The sequence below is a fragment of the Populus nigra genome, chromosome 5 (assembly GCF_951802175.1).
Source record: "Populus nigra chromosome 5, ddPopNigr1.1, whole genome shotgun sequence".
Taxonomy (NCBI): Eukaryota; Viridiplantae; Streptophyta; class Magnoliopsida; order Malpighiales; family Salicaceae; genus Populus; species Populus nigra.
In genome coordinates this window covers 7,408,749-7,427,268 of record NC_084856.1, presented here as the reverse complement: position 1 = coordinate 7,427,268, position 18,520 = coordinate 7,408,749, and the positions used below count along the sequence as shown (strand labels likewise).

Here is an 18,520-nt window from a genome sequence, read left to right as displayed (position 1 = left end):
AAAGCAGCAAGACATCATCCGCAAAAACGAGGTGGCTAATGTCGTGGATACCATATTTTGGATGGAATCGAAAGTCAGGCTGCCTGGATATGTTGGGTGCACCATTTCTACCTGCGCAATGGAACATTTGGATAGAACCTAAGTATATTTTTCATGAAATCTCTGGTGCACCACCCATGTTTGATGTCTTTTTTCATTTCGGCCCCCCTTTCAACTTCATCATTGATTAAGAATTCAAACGCAATTAGCCTTCGACTAAAACGCACAAGATAAAACTTCGAGAGCTAAAATGGATTATTGAAAAATACACAATATATCCACGGTGTTTTGTGAGTATGTGAACAATGCTGGGTCAAAAGTAAACACTTCAATCCTTTTAGAGTTTTACTTAATTGGTGAACATCTAGTAGTGATCATGCAGCCTGACAATTAATTAGTACTAATCATATTGATCAATATGTTATGCTAATCCACTTGGCAAGTAAATTTTCCTTTTCTTTGTTCGTTTTGTTTTCTTCCTCTTGTTTACATACACTAATGCTAAGCTGACGGAGCTTGCTCTTCTTTATTCAAGTTGGCTATTTACCGTACAACTGATAAGGCAACATGTTACCTTAGCCAGCTTTTTTGGAGATCAATCCATGTAAACTGTTGCTTGTCTGCATAATACTTTTGTAATATGTATAAATGGTAAGTCTTCGATTGAACCTAGAATCACTATATACTTGCATCAAAACCCCAGGCCTCCTTCCTTGCCACCTAAGTTAGCCCTGAGTGACCTGTTGTACAAAAAGCAAAGGAAATTGATTTGGATGATAGGTCGTCTGGAAGACCAAGTACATGATCCAAATTAAGCATGACCCTTTCCCTTTCTGGCTTTGGGGGAAAAAGGTCTCTAATCTCAATCATTTGCTTCTCGACGACGAGAAGGAATATGTTGCGCCAGCTCCTGCCTGTCTCTCTAGGCCAGGAAGGGGCAATGAGGCTGCAAAAGTTTTGGAGGTGGACACATGATTTTCGAGAAAAAGTTTTGTACAATAATTGTACTGTGCTACTGTGGCCATTGCTCTTACATTCACCAAATGTCAAAGGCTGCAATTATAGCTGCCATGTTCTTTTTCATTGAATTAGCCAAATGGGGCAATTCAATTGGTGGGGGAGAAAGCGAAACCAACAACTAGAAATGGGTCCATTAATTGTCGAGTTACGAGAGGTTGCTGCAGCAGAAGTGGCCTTGCAAGCATTTCTGCCATCATTTTGTTATGCGCGCAAGAGAGGGGAAAATAATTCAAAATACCAAATAGCAGTTCATTTTACAACCACCACGAACCCCTTTTGCTTTGATGTCTTGCGTACTTTCGAGCCAGTTTTGCATTCAGGGATAAATTTCTATCTGGATTAGGTTATTTAGAAATATCAAGTCCTTTCAGCTAAAATATATGTAGATGTTTTGAAACAAGTGTTTAGCTAGCTCTTTCATAAAATTACGTTGTCTTACAGCATAAAATTATAAAAAACTAGAGAGGAGTTGAGGCACTCTCCTCCGTAAATCATGATTAATTCGAGTTTACTCGAATCGATTTAATATATTGTTTTTTTATTATATTTTTTTAAGATATTATCTAAAATTCTTTATAATTAAATTATATTTTTACCGGTTATCCAAGTTATTTTTAAACCATTTAAATCAACTAGATCATATCGGGTCAATCTTCGTATAATTTGAAAAAAATATATCTATTATAAAACACATTAATATTGTCTGAATTTCTTTTTACGTTCAAAATTTTTTTGAACCAACTTGCTACATCGGTCGGGCCGATGATCTAGCATGAATTGTGCACGAAAAGCATTAAAGCACTTTTGGATGTGAGGACCTAATTGAGCATTTTGGATATATTAGGGATTTAATTATGAAAGATACGTTGGAGATTTAATTCAGAATTTACTGTATAAGGGGGTATTTGAAAGTGCAGTGACGGTTGCTAGCTTTTCAAAGTGTTTTTTGGTCGGAAATCCATTAAAATAATATTTTAAAAAAAAATTATTTTTGACATCAGCACATCAAAATAATTATTTGAAAGCACCAAAAAAAATTATTTAAAATAAAAAAAAATACATAATTTAATTTTTTAAAAAAATAATTGTGAAATGGTTTCGAGGACTCATCAAGGTTAACTCTTTTGTATATTAAACAGGATAACCTATTGGGTCATAAAATAAAATATCCATGATAGTTCCTAATTTACCTTCTCTTTCTTTTTCGATGAAAGCACTATGATTTGTCTCATCTTTTTGCTTGAAGTAGATTTACTTTACACAAAACACAATAATTTTGTTTAGACCGTACATTAACAAGGAATTTTTTTAAATATTTTTTTCAGAAAGTAAAGTGAGAAACTAGAAATAAAGTTTTATAATGCTGAGAAAGAATCGTATCTAATCCTACTAAAAAATAAAAAATAAAAATCTCTCTTTTATAATAAAAGAAATAAAGTTTTATAATAGCATGTTTTACTATGGTCGGAGAGTCTAATAACTTTTGTTTTAAAAATGTATTATAGATATTAAATTTATATTTTTTATATAATTTTAATATATTATTGTTAAAAAATAAAAAAAATTATTTTAATAATTTTTCATGTAAAACAAACTTTTAAAAAAATTATATTTCATAACAACAAATATACAATTAACTTATTGCCCTCTTTTCTCATTCCTTGACCATCTTCATATTTTTTAATATTTTTCAAGAAAGTACACGTGGAAATAGCTTTGAAAAAGTAAGTAAAACCAAAAACAGTCCCCAAATGATCTTCACCCACCACTCAACTCACCACCATTCATAACTCCCCACGTGTCACTTGCTTCATCGCCGGCAACCGTGCTTCGCCGCAAAATGACATCAACCTAGCCAAACTTTGTTGTAAGCATGACACAACATCTATTATACACTACCCCCCACCCATTAGCTACGTGGATTACAAATAGTGTTATTTTTTTTTTGTTTTCTTTGCATTTTGACTTTTTTTTCCTTTAGTTATTAAATTTTTTATTTAATTCTTATATAATGAGTTTATAGAAAGCTAGAGTAGATAATTTATTTTAATTTATCTTTATGTGATTATTACAGTATTAAAAAATATCATAATATTGTGATGGTATCATAAAAATATATTAACATCGAGATATGGTTTATTTTTTAAAAAAATATAGTTAAATAAAAAATAATTTTTAAAAAACTAGGTTATTAAATTTTGTAAAGTCAATAATCCGGTTTGCGAGTTTGATGAGATAACATTGGTTGCCTCTATTTGTGGGTTTAGCGAGGAACTTTTTCTTTTTCTTTTTTGTAATTGAACTTAATTATGTGATCATCTATTTGTTTTATTATATAATTAATAAAATAGTTATGAAAAAAAACATGTTATTAAGTTTTAGAAAGTCTGTTGATGATGTGTATGGTGAGTTTAACTTCTTTTTTTTTATATATAAATTTATTCTTTTTTAATTTCATCCCTTGATATTAAATTGAATGAAAATTGAGATTCATAATTTATTTTGTTTTATTTTCTATAAGGTTATTATAATCTTAAAAAAAATCTTAGTATTGGTTTGACACTTGATTTTATGATTGTTTCTTTTTGTTATCATATAGTTAAATAAACAATAGTTTAGAAGAAAAAATAGGTTATTAATCCCAATGCAATCCATTATCTAATTTGCAGGTTTGACGTATTGAACTGAGTTATCCAATTCACGGGTTTAGTGGGTTTACCTATCAAATCTAATATTGTTTTTTTTCCACTCTTATTCAATATTGGATTGGTTGAGAAATGAAATTTGTAGTTTATTTTTTTATTTTTTATAGGGTTATCACGATATTAAATAAATGTTTTTTAGGGTTGATGCTCGATTTTGAAAGCATAATGTTATCATAAAATTTTTAAAAAATATTTTACAAAAATAACAAATTTATTAAACCTATTGAAATCCATGACCTAGGTTGCAGGGTGACCAAGGTCGATCCAATCTAGCATCATTTCAATATAAAAAAATTGTCATCTTAAAGTTTTTTTAAAAATTATATCATATTTTTACTGGTTATCCAAGTTGTTTTTGGACCTATTAAATTAAATAATTCACTTTGAATCAACTCCCATACGATTTAATTCGAAACTCGAGTTAGGTAAGGAATCGAGTTGACATGTTCAAAGATCGAACTACTTGATTGAATTTAATAATATTGATAAAAAATATCTTCATACTCAACATTTTATTTAAGTTAAAAAAATAGTTTAACATTTGGTATTGTGTTACAAAAAGAAGTGAGTAAAAATTTAAAAAATTAATTTATTTAAAATTAATTTTTTATATTATTTTAATATACTGATATGAAAAAATATTATTTTAATGTATTTTAATATTTTTAAAATAATCGTTGTTATATTTTTAAACATAAAAAAAAAAAAAAAAAAAGATGTGCGTACGTTAAAGTGACAAGGGGTATGGCGATGGTAACGGGTTGACTGTAGTAACGTTCAAAAAACAAAGAAAAAAAAGGAAATAAAAGGAAGAGTCTTTTTCAGTGATTATGAGATTAATTTTTTTTTATTCTGTTTTCTTTTGTGGACTTTAGAGAGTGTCTCTTTTGGGTCTTGTTTACTTGCAAGGAATGGATGGTGGTGATGTTCATTCCTGATGCCAACTAGTATTAAAGACAGTGAACCAGTGTTAAATTTTTTAGGTTTAATTTCTTGGACTTTCTGGAATACTTGAATTGCTTGAGAGATTTTGGTAGTAAGAGCTGAATTACATACACACAGAGCCCCCCCAAAAGAAGAAGAAGAAACAGCAGCAAACTTTGTTCGTTTATTAGTGTACTTTTTTTCCTTCAGGGGGGGGCTCTTCTTTTGGCTACTTGGGAAGTTGAGACTTTTGGCGTCGTTTTTGCAAATTCATGATCCATTGAAGCATGCTGTACAGAGGTAAGTGAAGGCTGATGACTTACTTTAATCAGTATTTTCTGGATCTTGGTTTTATTTACACTTGTGTCCGGATTAATTGGAAAGGGAAGTTACGCAGTATTGGTGCGGATAAAAGCATGCTTTTCTGTGTTTAATGGTTGTTTCTGAGTTTGTGTGTTTAGGTTAGAGAAAGGGTCCTTTCTTTTGGATGGTCTCTTTATGTTTAAGCAATAGCATGTTTGCTTTATGCCATATATAAGAACATCTTGATCGATTAAGAGTGAGTCCAATTCACCATCGATTCTGTTTTTATTCCTTCTTGTTTAGCATAGTTTGTTTTGAGTGGTTGGATTTTTGTGGAAAAAGAATCATCCCTTGAAGCCTTGCTTCCAAAAAAAATAAAATGAGATCGATTTAGGCCATAATGTTCATTGGCGTTACTGTTGGATGAAACCACATAGGTTTCTGGAGACAATAGCCACATAAATTATAGCTGATCATAGACCATTCGTTCAATCTTGCTGATACTATATTTATTATTAGTGCATAATCCATATTTCGAGATTTTGAAGAGAAGAAGTCTTGAAGCATTTTGAAAAGATTTATTGTGATTTGAGGTGGACATGTGAAGCGAAATTTCCTCACGGAGTGGTCTTTGATTCATTGTCAATCTGTAGAATGTCCTCACATGATGGAGAGGTTTCTAGAAACAAATATAAATGAAGAAACAGTAGGAAATGTTAACTAGCAAGTGAAGCAGCTTCCATCATACAGTTATTTTAAGCAAGACATGAGGGCACCGTTGCTGATTTAGCTCAATAAACCAGTTAGAATCTCTAACATCGGAGTGCCGTGGGAGAATCAATATTGTGCGTTACCCTTGAAAACTTGTCTGTCTACTCTCTTTCCTGTTCCTACTTCCTCTGGCAAAGTAAATATGACATTGGTTCGTTTTTTCATGTCCACAACATAGGTTGCCTTGCTTACCCCTAATTTTTATATAGGTTGGCTTACTAACCCCTAATTTTTATATCTGTGTTGCTGATGCTGCCATTGTTGATGAGTCCAATACTTGGCAAATTTTTCAATGTGTTTGCCTTCATGAATGAACAAGAATAGCTGAAGTTGCCATGTCAGTGCATGTGTCTGAGCATTAAAGTTTAACCTTAGTGAGTGTTTGATATCTTAGCTTTGTAAGTCTACATAGTCTGAATGACAATGCTTTACAAATTTTCTTTTGTATGTTTGTCTCCTGGATAGCACAACAATTCACGAAATTTGGGTAGGATTCTTTTGGAATCAGTTATCAGTAGATATCCTTTTGAGCTCTGTCCTTGGATGAGCATCATTTTGACCAGAATCTTATTTCCCCTTTTCCTTTCCATTCTATTGATGTTTTTGCTATGCATATTATTTCTTGTTTTGCTTAAGAATGACAAGTTCCATGTAATTTTATTACTACATTGATGTGATGCTGCAGCTGACTAAATGTGTCTGTTTGTTTTGCTTTGTTTTCCATTTTTTATTAGATTCTTTTAGAGCATGAGCTCTACATCAACTCAAATTGCCGCCCTCAGAGGAATGGGCATTTATGAGCCCTTTAACCAGATTAGCTCATGGGCACACGCCTTCAGAGATGATGGTAGCCTAAACATTGGCCCATCCACAATTGTGCAGGTGGATGCTGGGCTAGACAACAAGGTAATGATGCATGATGTTTTCCTTCTAATTAATGAATGTCAGGGCTAACTATGCTTACCAGGCGGCCTGACTTTTCTGATTGACTTCCTCTAGAGTGAACATGTTTCACATGAATCAATGGAACCGTACAGAAGTGATCAAGAAGCACACAAACCTGCTGATAAGGTTATGAAACTCCTTTCCTCACTCTCGATTAATCAAAAACATATAAGCTATTATTCTTAAATTTCTTATGAATTATACCAGCTTTGTGTGGAGAAAATGTGTAGCATGTGAATCCTTTGGGAAACTAGATGAAAAGATTGCTTCAAATAAAATCCACAAATGGGAATTTGTTGTTGGTACTATTCTCACATAAAGACTAGTAGTACACAAAATAATGAATTTTTGGATGTTTGAGCTTTTGAGAAGCATCCTTTCTTATTGAACTGGATTAAACTCAATGGGATTGGATGCTCCGTTTCTCTTTTGTGCAAAGATGAAAAATCAATGAATAGATGACTAACAGTGCACTTGAAATGTTCACAAATCTAACTGCAGATACAAAGACGATTGGCACAAAATCGTGAAGCAGCTCGCAAAAGTCGCTTGCGGAAAAAGGTAGAGTTTACTACATTCTTATACAAGTATTTGGTGATGAAAGGTATTTTAACATTGTAGTGCAGAATATTTATATTTCAACATTGTTTCTTAGGCTTATGTTCAACAATTAGAATCCAGCCGAATGAAGTTGGCCCAGTTGGAGCAGGAACTTGAAAGAGCTAGGCACCAGGTGAGATAAAAACTCTATTCCATCTATTATGTTTCACTGTTTAACTAGATGCATTTCCCTATTTATCAGTCACTGATGAAAATACTGGTTAGGATTTCCTGGAACAACAAATTGTCTCTTCTAACAGCTCTGTGAATGCCTGACTGCAGGGTGCTTACTTAGGCAGTGCATCAAATTCTAGTCATTTAGGATTTTCAGGAACAGTAAATCCAGGTTTGTGATTCCATGTGCTAACTTGATGATATTTGCACAGCATGGCAAATCTTAGCAACCCTTGACACATAAAAGCATGATGAAGTAAACAGAAGAGTATACCTTACAGACTTCTATGCAGAAACTGATCTTCCTTGAAGGTTTCTCTTTTAGAGATTTGTCTGAAAACATGGTGCCAGATGCTGCACCTCGTCATTTTTCGTTGCCAACTACAGAACGGAAAGTTGTTTATAAACTTTCTGTTAAATGTTCTTTGTGTGTTTATTAAGGCATTATAGGTCCCGTTGTCTCTTCTTTCCTGTTTTTATTTCAAAATACTGATGGATGCATGCTGCTAATAAACTAATCACTAAATGTCTCACCCACAATTTCCACATTTGTTTCATTCACTTGCCTCTGCAGACAATTTATATTTATTTAATATCTATTCAAGGAATCTCGGAACTTTGGCCTTGAATTGCCTAATTACCCCTTGAAACTATTTTGCATCTTTATCATGGTGATTGCATTTATTCTTTAATTCATACATATGTGTTGTGATCTAAATGGTTCTGATCATTATTTCACAGGAATTGCTGCATTTGAGATGAAATATGGACATTGGGTTGAAGAACAACATAAGCAGATCTCTGAACTTAGGAAAGCATTGCAAGCTCATATAACTGATATTGAGCTCCGAATACTTGTTGAGAATGGCTTGAACCACTATAGCAATCTTTTCCGTATGAAAGCAGATGCTGCAAAGGCTGATGTATTCTATCTGATATCTGGCAAATGGAGAACGTCAATAGAACGCTTCTTTCAGTGGATCGGAGGATTCCGCCCATCAGAACTTCTAAATGTAAGTCTTATTCCATATAATTTATTGCTTGAAGACTGATTAGGTATTGGTGGTCCCTGATGATGCTGGCCTCTCTATTCATGAACTTTTCATTTCATTTTTTACACAGGATAAAAGCTACCTTTATAGCATTATGTATCCTAAATATAGGATTGTGGGTCTTAATAGTAGCATATGGAGAAGTCACTGTCTATATATTTTGCTGTGATGGACTTCAGTATCAGCTTCTTCAAGAGACTGCATACCTTTGTCTACATTGTTCTAGCTCGCTACTCTATCACTATTTGCCCAACATCTTTAGAATACATACATAAAATCTTATTCCCCCTTTTTTTTTTTTTGTTAATATTTCATTATTGTTATGTAGATTTTATTCATCAAACTTCTAAATCCCCCCCCCCTGCAGGTTCTCATGTCACAACTTGAGCCTTTGACTGATCAACAACTCGAGGATGTCTGTAACCTTCGTCAATCATCTCAGCAAGCTGAAGATGCTCTAACTCAAGGAATTGATAAACTCCAGCAGACTCTGTCCCAAAGCATAGCAGTTGATGTAATGGGTGTTGGGGGTTATGGTCAGATGGCTGATGCCGTGGAGAAGTTAGAAGCTCTCGAGGGATTTGTGAACCAGGTAATAATTTCTTAGTGACATCTTGTTAGTTAATGTGCACTTGATATCTCTGAAAGCTGAATTAACTCATGTTTCATGAATTCCTTCCTCGTGTCATACATAGCTCACTTAACAATTTTGAACAATACAAAACCAAGTCATAATCATATATAATAAACAAATATTGCCGTTGGGAATGCTGAATGTTAGTATTAATTATGAGCACTCTACAATTTAACCCTTGATTCTTATCCGTATACTGGATCATGTTTCTCTTTTTTAAAAACAGGCCGATCACCTTCGGCAACAAACTCTGCTGCATATGTCTCGGATATTAACAATGCGCCAAGCAGCTCGTGGTTTACTTGCATTAGGAGAGTACTTCGACCGTCTTCGTGCTCTCAGTTCTCTATGGGCCGCTCGTCCTCGTGAACCCACTTAGTTAACAGAGGTAGGATCCAAGAAAACCACTCATATCTAAGTTGATTTCCCTCAAGCACCTGTGCCTCTGCAGGGGAATGAGTTCTTGTGGCTTTTGTAATACGGACAAATATTTGATCCAGTTACATGTTTTTTCAAAGCAGTTATTCTTAAGTTTAAACGGTGTAAATATGAATCTTGATGATGCGTTCCTGAAGCAGCAACCTTACTTAATTAAGTTGATGCTCGGTGCATGATGTATATATTGTTAAAAAGTGTTAGAAAGTTTCATTTGAAATGCAGGTCATGTTTGTACTACTTGGCTACCTCCCTGTTTAGGCATATGCGTGTTGCTAGGAAAATTCCTTCCCATTCTTTTTTTTCATTGCAAGGACAATTCCTTGCTAGGACAATTCCTCGCCATTCTTAATTTGACATATCTGTTAAGGTTAATACGCTGCCCAATGGGCTAAGGTAGAATCATTATTGAGTTTCTTGCCCAAGTGCACATCTGATTAAAACACCCCAGACTGACAGTACACTCAAATCTATCTTGATATGGACAAAACTATTGTTCTTGGGTTTACCATGGTCAAATCTATTTAATCAGGCATCCCAGCTGATGAAGTGGCTGAAACTTCAAATGGATCTCGGGCTTCACAAGGCTGCTTTTGGATTTGAGTATTTGGGCTTGATTATAAGACTTACATTTTTCTGCAAAACAAGTCTGTCTGTCTTAAGGTGTGGAAGGTGCATTAAGGGCTCGTTTGGAAACGTGGCTGCGGTTATATTTTTAAAAAATTTAAAATTTTTTTTTGTTAAAATTTAATATGGTTTATATGTTTTGGATCTTTTTGATGTGCTGATGTCAAAAATAATTTTTAAAAAATAAAAAAAAATCATTGGCATGTATTTTAACACGAAAAGTTATTTGAAAAACACCTGTAACTATACTGCCAAACACGCTCTAAATGGATATTCAAAAGGGTCTCTTGGTAAGCTTTTAAGAGGCCAAAAGAATAAAATAATAAATAGTAATACCATGTTGTTTGATAATTTTTTTTTAACTTGACATTAATCAAAATAAAGTAATTTTAAACCAAAACATGTTTTTTTTAATTAAAATGTATCGTTTTATTTAAATAAAATAATATTATTTTAACAAGTTTAGATTTAATTAGGTTATTAATTTTCTTTTTTAATTTTGTTTCTCAATCTTTGAATTTGTTCAATTAGATCTTTAATTGAATTCTAATTTTAAGAATTAATTCAATTTTACCTCGTAAAATTTTAAAAAGATCCTTTTATTTTAGCGTGTTTTTCAAATTGATTCTTGGTCTTAGATATTTTTAATTGCATCCTCAATTGGCTTTCAAACTTCTAATTTCTTCAGTTTCACTTCTATTTTCAATCGAATTTGATCCTTGAATATGCGTACCTTTTGCAAAGAGGTCAATGGTCTTGAATTTTTTAATTTGGCCCTTAAATGACCCATAAATTTTAATTTTCTTGCAATTTTTTCTCTGATTTCATCCTATTGAATTTGTAAAAACTAAATTTGGTCCTCTAGAATTATAATATTCTCAATTAAACCCAAATTAGGCTTCCAAACTTAATTTTTCACCTACTAAAAGTCCTTGATAAAATTAAGACATGCAATCAAATTAGCCTTAATAAAATTAATTTGACCCATTAAAAGTTTAATTATGTCCTTGCACTTAATTAATTCTTTTAATTTTTTTTTCAAATTAATTATTAAAATTAATTAAACATTTTAATTAGAACTATAGTTAAATCAAATTAGCCTATTAAAAATCTAATTAAGTCTTCAAACTAATTTTTTATGCAAATTTATATGATATTCATTTAAGTTAACATTGAATCTGTATTGTCTTTTAATCTTAGATTCTTTAGAGGTACAATTGGATTTCTAATTTTGCACTTAAATCCCTCTCCATCATGTCATTGCTAATCAAATTGAGAAGAAAAAAATCATTGATTGAAAGCATAAAAAAAAGGACTAGAGTTGACACTATTTTTTTATATATATAAAAAGGCATGTCATTTGTTTCTTATTTCAATTTTGGTCCACTAATTCAATCTCTTGCAAATGACAAAATCAAATTCTTTTTTGTGAAATCCAACGCTAACTTGCTGTTACGATGTTTTTCCAAGATTACGGTAACTATACAAGAAAAAAAAAATAACAACCCTAAATCTTAATGAACAAAACATCAAAGGATGAAATTGAAAAGAAAAAAAATTAATAACAAAACAAATCAACAACCCAAATCCTAATAAACATAAAATCAAATGATAAAATTAAAAAAAATTAATAACCAAGAAAATTACCACAACAAAAATAAAATGAAACATTAGTGCAATCCAGATGAATACCTCACAAACCATAGTTATTACTAAGCTCTTTTAGTTTATTTTAAAAATTTTAATTTAATTTAATGCTTTTGATATTTAAGTAAAAGACTTGTATTAAATTATGTTATGTTTTTTCCACTGAGTCAACCACCTTGCTTAAATCACACTAATAAACAAAAACCTAAAAAAGGTTACATAAGCACTATAGACCAAGAAATAAAATATTGTGGATTGAAACAATGTTTTGGTTTTTTTTTCTTTAACAAAAATTGATGGCCTTGTTGATGGGGGTAATATGGTCTTTTTCACATGACTCATTAGTCATTATTTGATTGATTAGGGGAAAATTGATCTTTTATTATTTTTAGAGCATTTTTAAATGACTAAATTACTTTTAAAAGCAAGATTTTTAAAAATTGATGTCCAAGAATTTTTTTTGACATTTTACTTTTTCAAACACTATAAAATAATTAAATTATTCATACACGTAAAAATCCTTTGACTAGTATCCAGGAGCTTTTTAGTATTGTCATTATGGTTTTTTTGTAATAATTAATTTTATTGAAGGAAACTTCAGTGATTGAGTAAATATATATATATTTTAAAAAGAAATAATTGGTGCAAGCATTGCATGAGTTAGGGCATGGATTGTTGTCGTGCTATTCGAGTTACATGTGTGGGGAGGTTTGGTGGCCAAACAGTGGCTTTTGGGGTAGCGTTTGAATTGTCTAAGCAACCTCTTTATCCCTCAATGACGTGTGTGGTCAACGGATAATTGATTTAGCGCATCAATCTCTCTTTTTTCTTCTTTCTTTCACTTCCTTGATTTACACGCATGGCCTTTCAAAATCTCAAAGAAAACCTCTAATTGTTTTTTTCCTTTAAATTTTATACCTTTTCTTTTTATTATTATTTGTTTTATTTAAAATGATTTATAGAATTTATTTTTCAATTTCATCATCCTTTAATTTTTTTTTTATCTAAAAGATATGGTCTCCATTATTTTGACTGTTATTTATTTTATTTTAGATGATTTTTAAATTATTATTTTGTTTACAATTTTATCGTCCTTCAATTTTATATCCTTCTAGATTTTATCCTTAATCTTTTGACTACTACTTTCTTACTTTGATAAATTTTTTAAATTGAAGTTTTTTTTGTTTTTTTTTCCTTCAATATTAAATTGGTTAAAAATTTAACTTTTTGATTAAGCCTAGAAATAAGATTTCATGAGTTGCAAGTTGATTTGCCCGAGTTTGATTGTTTGTTTTTCTTTTTCTAAGCTCATTTTATTAGTTTTATCCTTTGTTATTTATTTAATTAGATATTGAGCTCTGCTATTTTTTTTATTTACTTTTGATAGGATTTTTCATTGATTTTAAAAATAATTCAGGTTATCTCACCCTTCAACATTAGATGGAGTTATCTCGGTATTACAACCAGGTCATGAATTTTGCATGTTGATTCAGGTGGGCTCAAGTCTAGTTTTTTCGACAATTTTTGGATTATGTATTTTTTCTTTAATTTTATTCTTCAATATTTTGTTTACTACAAATCAAGCTTTGATTTTATTTTTTTACTATTTTGCTCTCTATAGAGTTATTGCATTCTCATTTAATTTCTTTATTCATTATCAAATAAGATCCTTCAACATTTGATTTTTTTTATATATATATATATATATATTTGAACTTGACAGCATTTGATTAATTAAAAATTGATTTTCATGTTTTTTTTCTATGAAGTTATCATAATCTTATACTTATGATCACAGGTTAACCTAGTTTAACTTGAGAGAGTTTTCTTTGTTTTTTTAATATAATTTTTATTTTGATTATTTTTAAGGTGCTAAACTAGATGGACTCGAGTTGAATTTTTTTAATATTTTTTCGTTATAGTTTATTTATTTACTGTCATTATATTTATGTTACATTTATCATTAAATTAGCCAAGCTAATTAAACTCAGATAAATAGAGTCTTAATATTACTAGAGAGGCTTCACCATTTATCTTTATTCCTTTCAGACAAGGTTTGGTTACATGATACAGTGTTATTTTTAAGTCCCTTTTCACATCAACATCTGCTGTTGATTAACTTGAACAGAATTCAAATGAATGAAAGAAAGAAAGAAAGAAAGAGAGGTACTTTGACAATGCCACCACGGTGAAGTCTTTTAGCATGTAAAACCTCAAAACGAGTGAGAAAAGTGTGTTGTGTATCTGTTGCCTACCTGAAAAGTCACAAATCAGAATCCTTAACATAAGCTGAATGCCTGCCCACAATTAGTTCGATGAGCGGTTCTTCCACATCAGAATCAGACTGCGTCTTGTCGCGGCATACAAGAATCTTTTCATTACCAGTGACGACTGTTACCTCCTCTTTGCGGGTCGAAAGTTCATTTGCAACAACCATATGCATCCTGTACTTTTTAAGAGCCATTTCAGCTTTCTCCAAAAGAATCTTCGAATCTGTCTCAAGCTGTTGAATCCAGTGGGGATCAAAATCAGGGCTAACTAGAAAATAAATCCCAGGTTGAAGCTTTTACTTAATAATAATAACAAGCAACATGTCAGGTTGTGATCACCTTTTCCTTTTAACGTAGGGAGAAGGAGAGGTCACAGTCAACAAAAGTCTTTCAACAGAATCATACAACACCTCTTTTCAAATTCAAATACTGCTAATATGAAGTTCTCTACTATGAAGGTACGATCTGATTGTCAAGAGAGACAAACATATCATCAGTCTTCCGTTAAGACACAGGAAATAATGAGGGACCACACTCCTACTTAACTTCCCTGTATATGTACTTAGTAAACTGAGAATAAGCAAAAACACAGAACCAGAAATTAGGTTTCTGTTTAAATATTGTGCAGTGGCTGTTCCAACTGCAGCTCGTCATCTAATAAACCTTTTTCAGCGATATGCTCTAACATCTTTGAATCCCCAAAAAGACATCAGGAAGGGTGGCAAATCATCTAACCTTGAATGATATGCAGAAGGCCATGGGGGCCCATGTTTTCTTCAGCGCTGAGAGCATTTTTGGGACCTGCACCAGTCGCATGTCCAGAGGGCCAGATGCTGACTGGATCTTGTGCTCTGCCTGAAGATATAATCGTGCTAATTACAATCGAAAATATACACGGGCATTTCATCTTCCAAATCAATTATGTATCAAGATCCCAGGAACAATTAGTTGCTATTAGATGAAATCCTGGGCCTAAATGTTGTCAGAACTAATCAAGAGAGCATAACAAGTTTTAAATTTATTCAAGCATTACCATGCTCTTCCATGGAACATAAAAGTCAGACACAGCAGCAGCAAGATAATACACAGCATGTGATCCAAGATCCCTCATTGACATTGCTATGTTTCGTAATATCTGCCAATCATGCAAGACATTGATTCAGCACATGAAAGTAGAAAAGCTGTTGCGCATATCTGTGTGTGCGGGGAAAAAAAAAGAGCTTGGACAGAAAGAATACAGATAACTAAACTTGTAAGGAAACAAAAAAAACATTAATTACTGAAATTCATAAATTAACATCCAAAACACTGAATGACTAATGAAGAATCCATGGCCTGATATGGAAATTGTTAGGAAAGACTGAATTTCAGCCAGGATGTTCAACTTACTAGCATCACAATTATAGTAATACTCATTGAACAGGCAACATTCATGAAAAGCATGCATTGCGCACAAAAGCATATGAAAGAACAGAAAATACGATTTCCATTATGAACAAACAAATGGATTTTTTACATGGACAAATGAAATCATAGGAAAATATTATGAAAGTTAGCACCTTGGTTTGGAATCTGGAAAGAAATTTAAAAGCTGACTGAAACTAGCCTGAAGATACTCAAATATGGTTGTAAATGGAATTTTTAACAGGTGACCTCCAGCTACAGCCTACAACAAACATGAAAGCCTGAATTGGTTCATTGTAATGGCAAGCTAAAATTTTGCCTTCAAACTACATGAAAAACAGGGTCAATTGAGAGAAATTTCAGAACACTGGATGTAAGTTATCAATAGTTCATACAGCATGATGATCACTAATGGCTCTCTTCACTGCTTCAGTATATGGTTGACGCACTGAAATATAAAGAAAAATAGTTACATAATTGGAACCCTCAATTGTGTATACAATTTGATTCATAACAGAATCAACAAGTTATCACTGTTTCTAGCTAATCTTCCAGGAGAAAAAATTTGGTTCACGATAATTTCTGAAGAATTTACCACAAAACTCCTAACCACAGATGTTAGACAAATTACCCGAACCAAAACAAGGTTTGTAAGTGGAAAGAATGCCAGCCTATCGTAACAAATTAGGCCACACACTTAAGTCATGCCATAGAAGAATCATTTATGATCAAGTCCAATCCATCAAACTGAAGGATTTACATCAGCAGGTTAAATTTATATGCAGAAAAGAAGAAGAAGAAGAAAAACCTTGAATAGCAGAGTCTTCAGAGCACTCAAAACATTCAAGTAATGAATCCTCAGGAAGAGATCGGCAATATGGCTGGAAGGTTCCCCTGCATAAGAAAGCCGTATACTATCCAAAATAAAATATGTTTTTGATATTTTCTCTTCTTTTCTCCTTCGAATCACTTCCCGACAACAATTAGTTGCAACAGAAAGGAGCAACAAAGATATAACTAATACTATATCAAGACAGAGAAATTTACCTCCTATATAAAAATATAACAGCATATCCAGCCTTGATAAAATATCTGCAAGAAAATCGTTCAAAACACACTCAATTGAGAACAGTCTAGAAGAGGGTTTCTCTATTTTATAAGTTCCAAAGTTGATTACTCAGTAGAAGTAGCTCCTCTATGGCCTGAACTGAAATTATCAATGTAACGCACGCAACATTGCTCCAGCGGAACTGTGGTGCCACCAGATGTCACACACACAACCCCCGTAGGACTCCCTTTTCCCGCATTTACTTACTGATCAAAACAGCCAACACCTGATTAAACACCAGTAAATGAGTTAGTTTCTTGCCTGGTGGCGGAGAATTGAATTCAATGAAATCCTTCAATTTCTTGGCAATCCCATCACAGTCTTTTAGAGGAGGAGCTGAATCAAAAAATGATCCGATTTCAGCATCCAATGGAGTTTCTGATACTGAACCATTTCTAGAATCCATTCAAATTCACTGCGATAAAAGAGAAATCACCATTGTCGAGTTTAGAGAATTAGACATTAAATGGCAATGCCAACCAGCAAAACCAAAAACATAAAGGAAAAAAAAGTTATAACAAAACCCAAAATAGATGGAAAGATAGAGAAATTGATGTGTACAATAATAGAAAGGGTTCGTAGAGAAATTAAGAGCATACCCAGAAAACTTAAAAAAATGATAGAGAAAACAGTCAGGTCAGGTCAGCTCTGCTCTGCATTCTGAAGAGGAGTCGATTCTCAATTTATACTAGTAGTGGAAAGAGAATATCAGCTTGGCATATAATATGAGCAATTATGGATGAATTATGAACAGCACACGACTCATACGGCTCATCTCATCTAAAAAAATACAAGTAACTCTCGTGAATTATAAACAACTTTGCTAAATGTTCATTGGCATGACATCACATTGGTGATACATATACAGTTCTATTTTATCGTATGATCCTAAAAATAACCAGTCTTTTCTTCCAGCTCCATTATTATTTTAATTTATTATTATTATTAAAACATATTTAATTTTAATAAATATTATTTAATTTTTTTTTATTTTTGATGTTTAATAAAATTTTATTTGCATAATTGGTTTTTTTACTATTAATTTATATAATTTTATATTATTTATTCTAAATATTTTAAAAAAATTAAAAATCCCATGACAGATTTATAGACAGAATGTATCTGTTAATATTTTATTGAGAGTTAAAAAATATTTATTAGAAATACCACAACCACCAATGCTTTTACAAACAGATATAATCCATTAGTATTTTACATAAAGTTGAGCAGACACTCTTCCAAGCGGACATCATATCACTCAGAATACGATGGTCGTTATCTCTGCGTATGCAATGGGAAGGATGCGCACGATTTGGGGGCAGGATTGCCTTGAATTCAAACCAGAGAGATGGATCATGGAGGACGGAAGAATTAGACATGAGCCGCCACATAAATTCTCGGCATTCAGTTCAGGGCCTCGGATTTGTCCTGGGAAGGACTTAGGCCTCACGTTGTTGAAGACTTTCGAAGAGACAATCATTTACAATTACCATGTTCAGGTTGTAGAGGACCGCGTTGGAGCACCCAAGAATAATTTCATGCTTCACTTGGATCATGGCTTGATGGTCAGGCTTAACAAGAGATGGACTTAGTAGTAGTTTTTCTTGTTACAAAAAAATAAAGAAGAAGCTCGAACACGAGATCTTCTGGGGAAGAAGAACCTTACTGCCAGTTGAGTTCCATCCACGACTTGGTAGAAGCTATATTTGTCCTATAGTACGAGTCTGTCTTGGATTTAATAAAGCCTAACATAATGTTATGTGTGTACTCTGGTTTGTTTCATGTAATAAATATTCTGACTAATATCATGCTCATGTTTCAGAAACTAGAAGTGTCCTGGAAGAATATTATGACATCATTAA

The 18,520-nt window shown here is 32.4% G+C and overlaps 2 protein-coding genes across 2 annotated transcripts; one reads left to right on the top strand and one right to left on the bottom strand.

The window, feature by feature from the left end:
- The first annotated feature begins 4,597 nt into the window (after positions 1-4,597).
- LOC133693297 (transcription factor TGA7-like) lies at positions 4,598-9,842 on the top strand. Its single transcript, XM_062114485.1, has 9 exons — positions 4,598-4,988; positions 6,497-6,668; positions 6,762-6,833; positions 7,209-7,268; positions 7,363-7,440; positions 7,590-7,653; positions 8,223-8,494; positions 8,901-9,125; positions 9,394-9,842. Exons 2-9 carry the CDS (start codon positions 6,510-6,512, stop codon positions 9,544-9,546), a joined length of 1,083 nt encoding a protein of 360 aa, XP_061970469.1. The 5' UTR covers positions 4,598-4,988; positions 6,497-6,509; the 3' UTR covers positions 9,547-9,842.
- Positions 9,843-13,883: 4,041 nt separating this feature from the next.
- On the bottom strand, positions 13,884-17,490 carry LOC133694422 (phosphopantothenate--cysteine ligase 2-like). Its single transcript, XM_062115921.1, has 8 exons — positions 17,258-17,490; positions 16,728-17,073; positions 16,598-16,642; positions 16,359-16,444; positions 15,753-15,812; positions 15,180-15,281; positions 14,882-15,001; positions 13,884-14,379 (listed from the first exon to the last, which is right to left on the bottom strand). The coding sequence occupies exons 3-8, from the start codon at positions 16,620-16,622 to the stop codon at positions 14,140-14,142; spliced, it is 633 nt and encodes a 210-aa protein (XP_061971905.1). The 5' UTR covers positions 16,623-16,642; positions 16,728-17,073; positions 17,258-17,490; the 3' UTR covers positions 13,884-14,139.
- Positions 17,491-18,520: the final 1,030 nt, after the last annotated feature.

What these genes read in the sequence shown, in the direction of transcription:
- LOC133693297 (XM_062114485.1), top strand. Translation starts at nt 6,510, where the DNA reads ATGAGCTCTACATCAACTCAAATTGCCGCCCTCAGAGGAATGGGCATT. An exon ending in CACACAAACCTGCTGATAAG is followed by an intron (nt 6,834 to 7,208) that starts GTTATGAAACTC and finishes ATCTAACTGCAG; the next exon opens with ATACAAAGACGATTGGCACA. An exon ending in GCCCATCAGAACTTCTAAAT is followed by an intron (nt 8,495 to 8,900) that starts GTAAGTCTTATT and finishes CCCCCCCTGCAG; the next exon opens with GTTCTCATGTCACAACTTGA.
- LOC133694422 (XM_062115921.1), bottom strand. Translation starts at nt 16,622, where the DNA reads ATGCTGTTATATTTTTATATAGGAG. An exon ending in GTTATATTTTTATATAGGAG is followed by an intron (nt 16,445 to 16,597) that starts GTAAATTTCTCT and finishes TTTCTTATGCAG; the next exon opens with GGGAACCTTCCAGCCATATT. An exon ending in ATGTTCCATGGAAGAGCATG is followed by an intron (nt 15,002 to 15,179) that starts GTAATGCTTGAA and finishes TTATATCTTCAG; the next exon opens with GCAGAGCACAAGATCCAGTC.